Source organism: Homarus americanus, unplaced genomic scaffold (assembly GCF_018991925.1).
Source record: "Homarus americanus isolate GMGI-L3 unplaced genomic scaffold, GMGI_Hamer_2.0 scaffold16007, whole genome shotgun sequence".
Classification (NCBI taxonomy): Eukaryota; Metazoa; Arthropoda; class Malacostraca; order Decapoda; family Nephropidae; genus Homarus; species Homarus americanus.
In genome coordinates, this window is record NW_024751249.1 from 77,919 (window position 1) to 82,500 (window position 4,582).

The 4,582-nt window shown below is 48.6% G+C and overlaps 1 protein-coding gene across 1 annotated transcript in view; it reads left to right on the plus strand.

The window, feature by feature from the left end:
- The first annotated feature begins 4,212 nt into the window (after window positions 1–4,212).
- The window catches only part of LOC121854562 (vegetative cell wall protein gp1-like), an 846-nt gene continuing 476 nt past the window's right edge, over window positions 4,213–4,582 (plus strand). The window contains exon 1 of the mRNA XM_042349238.1: window positions 4,213–4,582. This exon is cut by the window's right edge and continues 476 nt beyond it. Coding sequence (XP_042205172.1) covers window positions 4,213–4,582 — 370 coding nt within the window.

Sequence of the window (4,582 nt, forward strand, 5' to 3'; positions counted from 1 at the left end):
GTGTGTGTGTGTGTGTGTGTGTGTGTGTGTGTGTGTGTGTGTGGGTGCCTGAGAGAGAGAGATTATAAGCTTCGTGAGGGTCAGCTGCTGGTCAGAAAGTCGTCCATTATTTTATACTGTAGTCGTGTATGGTCGTCCAAGGTCGTATTTCTCAAAGACCTTAAAGACTCGTACGTTCATTTTTTTTTTCTATTGAAGTATTGACCTATATGAACACTTGATTTCACTGACTGACTTGACTGATAGAATCTCACCCTCGCTCCCAGCCCTTTCACGTCACTGGCTCCTCGTTGCACCCCGCCCTCCGCCCAGCTCTCTCTCTCTCTCTCTCTCTCTCTCATGAGTTTTGAATAACCATACTTCTAAAATTCATAAGATATAAAAAAACATCAATAACACCTTTATATCATTATCTAAGTTATTGCAATATCTCAATAACCTCCCTACTGAGTTATTTACGTTTATTATTTACCATGAATATTATTTAAGTTATCCCTCTATTCTCCCCCATATCCCGTTTTCTGTGCTTAGTGGGGGAGACTATGGCAGACAAGAACCAACCTATCACTTGTTTGGCGTAATGTAAGGCACATATCCCGCCAATACCTCCAGTTTGGCCTTTTTTTTTAATAGCTGGTGAATGAAAAAGTAGCCATTTCTAACTCATACCTGGAGATTGGTGAAACGGGGATGAATCAAGGCAAGATACATACATACATACATACATACATACATACATACATACATACATACATACATACATACAGACAGTTGTATATCATTAGTATCGCCGCTGTGCTCCGCCTCCATTAACGACATAATAAAGACGTGTTTTGATGTGACAGAAAACAAGGGCAGATAAAAAGAGTGAGAGTGGTAGAGTCATTAGTGGTGAGAACTTCTCTCTCTCTCTCTCTCTCTCTCTCTCTCTCTCTCTCTTATCCTTTCCCCTCACTCCCCTCTTAGTAATATTTCCTACCTACCACACCCATCTACCACACCCACCTACCACACCCATCTACCACCAGCCCCTCCAACCACCACCATCCCTTCCTTCACAACCACACTTTCCTCTCTCCCCACTCTACACCTAACCCCCCTCCCTCCCCTCCATCTCCCTTTCACCACTCCACCAACCTCCCCACCCCTACCTCTTCCTCCCCCACAACAGTACACAGGCTGGGTGTAGTGATGTGTATGTAGATTGTGGTGGTAGTGTAGTGTAGTGTAGTGTCGACCCATACCTAAAACAACACCACATACTGTACACGACAATATCCCAGCCACAGCTTCCTCCCTCTCTCCCTCCCTATCTCCCTCCCTCCCTCCCTCCCCTCCCCTCCCCCTACCTCCCTCCCTCCCCTCCCTCCCTCCTCCCTCCCTCCCCTCCCTCCCTCATTCTCATACAGTACAGTGTTGTTGTAATATTCCCTGTAATCTCTTTTTGTATTGGATGTCGTTTGACGCAGTGGATAGTGTAGTGAATAGTGTGGGGAATAGTGGAGGGAATATGGGTAGGAATAGTGTAGTGGGATAGTGGGTAGGGGAATAGTGTAGTGGGAATAGTGGAGTGAATAGTGTAGTGGGAATAGTGTGGTGGAATAGTGGGTGGGAATAGGGTGGGAATAGTGTGAGTGGGAATAGTGTGAGTGGGAATAGTGGAGTGGGAATAGTGGAGTGGGAATAGTGTATGGAATAGTGGAGTGAATAGTAGTGGGAATAGTGTAGTGGGAATAGTGGGTGGGAATAGTGTGTGGGAATAGTGGAGTGGGAATAGTGTAGTGGGAATAGTGGGTGGGAATATGTAAACAGAGAGGGAAGCTTCATACATTATACAATACACACATATACATAATCAAGTACAAATGTAATATTCTGTATAGTGGTGCCTGTGACAGTGTGTGTGTGTGTGTGTGTGTGTGTGTGTGTGTGTGTGTGTGTGTGTTTTTAGCCATTGATAGTTAGTAGTCTATTGTATGGTGTATATGATGACGACACACACACCTCTCTCTCTCTCTCTCAGTAGACGAACAACAACAACAACCACCACCACCACCCCCCAATAATCTCCAACCAGTTATATATCATGTAGAAAATCACAACTTCTTCTCCAGAGTATTAGAGAGTTATAGAGCCCACTATCATTATATTAATTATAGCGGCTGGCAGGAAACGCTTGGAGATGTTTTAGTACAATACAAAAAACGCAGCTTGAGTTCATTACCCCTTTCACGCGTGTTGGTATTGTTGGATATATAAGCTTAGAGGCTGTTTTGGGTCTTTTGGGGCTGTTTTGGGGTTGTTTTAAGCTGTTTTTGGGGCTGTTTTAAGCTGTTTTGGGGTTATTTTAAGCTGTTTTGGGGCTGTTTTGGATTATTATTCTTTTACTGATTTCCTCCTCTCTCATCTCTCACCTCTCTCCTCCTCTTTCTCTCTTTTTTCTCTCCTCCTTCTCTCATCTTCTTTTCTCCTCTCCTTCCCTCCTTCCCCTCCTCCTCTCCTTCCTCCTCCTCTCCTTCCCTCCTCCTCTCCTTCCCCTCCTCCTCTCCTTCCCCTCCTCTTCTCCTCCTCCTCCTCCTTCCCTCCTCCTCTTCTCCTCCTCCTTCCTCTCCTCCTCTCCTTCCCTCTCTTCTCCTCCTCCTCCTCCTTCCCTCCTCCTCTTCTCCTCCTCCTTCCTCTCCTCCTCCTTCCTCCTCTTCTCCTCCTCCTCCTCCTTCCCCTCCTCCTCAGGGATCGTCCTGGCCCTGACCTGGATCACAACTTTGCCTCACTTTACTGTATTAGGGTAGAAAGTGACCGTCTGTGTTCACCACCACCAGACGCCCCTCACTACCCTTCACGGCGGTGGCTCTAACTTAACCTGGGAGTCCCTTGTTCACCCTGGGAGTCCCTTGTTTACCCTAAGTCCCTTATTCACCCTGGGAGTCCCTTGTTCTGGGTCCTTGTTCACCCTGGGAGTCCCTTGTTCCCTGGTGTCCTTCACCCTGGGTGCTTGTCACCTGGGGTCCCTTATTCACCCTAGGGTCCCTTGTTCACCCTGGAAGTCCTTGTTCACCCTAGAGGCCCCTTTTGTTCACCTGGGGAGTCCTTGTTCACCCTGGAGTCCTTGTTAACCCTGGTGTCCCTTGTTCACCCTGGGTGTCCCTTGTTCACCCTGGGAGTCCCTTGTTCGCCTTGAAGGTCGCTTGTTTACCCTGGGGTCCCTTGTTCACCCTTAGAGTCTCTTGTGATCTCGTTTCCGTCGGGCTGGCCCATCCCTTAGGGGAGGTCTTCGTCCATCTAAGGTACTTGCTCAACCTCCTTCAAGGCCGACCTTATTGGGTAGGAGAGACGAGCCTCCTCGATCTCCCTCCCCTCCCTCCCCTCCCCCCCTCCCTCCTCCTCCCTCCCCACACCCCTCTCTCGCTCCTCAGGTAGACTCCGGGTAAAGTTTGCCCTAAGTAGACAGGTGTGGTTTCGTCTAAGAGCCTCTAGACTCCTCGTGGGCTCCTTGGCCCATCAAGTTCCTCCTCTTCTCCTTCAAGTGATTCCTCACACAGTCACTTGTTCCCTGTGTTATTACTTACATTTACCTCTTCGTTTTTTCCTTCTTGGGTGAAACATATATGTACGTTTATCTACATACATACATACATACATACATACATACATACATACATGAGAACATAAGAATGGAGGAAACTGCAGCGGGCCTATTGGCCCATACTGGGCAGTCCGTTTTACACCCAACCCCTATTGCTCATATATCCATCCAACCTATGTTTGAAGCTGTCCAGCGTATTCGAGTTAATGATGATATTATCATACATATATACACTTTCAACCCAAACAGATATATTCAGACACATGTATATCTCTCTCTCTCTCTCTCTCTCTCTCTCTCTTTTTTTTTTTTTTTCTCCACCAGTAACAAACAGATGGTTAATTGAGATGTTCCTGAGTCAACTTGCGATTCAGTACACCCATGGTTAAGTCTGCCCTCATGCCCAGCCCTCTGCCCTTATCTCATGCCCAGCCCTCTGCCCCTTATCTCATACCTGCCCTTTCCTGCCCAGCCCTCTGCCCATCTCATGCCCAGCCCTCTGCCCTTATCTCACCTCAGCCCTCTGCCTTATCTCATGCCCAGCCCTCTGCCCTTATCTCTGCCATCTGCCCTTATCTCATACTCAGCCCTCTGCCCTTATCTCACTACTCAGCCCTCTGCCTTATCTCATGCCCAGCCCTCTGCTCCCTTATCTCATGCCCAGCCCTCTGCCCTTATCTCATGCCCAGCCCTCTGCCCTTATCTCCTCAGCCCTCTCCCTTGCTCATGCAGCCTCTGCCTTATCTCTACCCAGCCCTCTGCCCCTTATCTCCATGCCCAGCCCTCTGCCCTTATCTCATGCCCAGCCCTGCCCTTATCTCACTCCCAGCCCTCTGCCCTTATCTCATACTCAGCCCTCTGCCCTTATCTCATGCCCAGCCCTCTGCCCTTATCTCATACCCAGCCTCTGCCCCTATCTCATACTCAGCCCTCGTCTCATGCCCAGCCCTCTGCCCCTTATCTCACCTCAGCCTCTGCCCTTATCTCATGCCCAGCCTC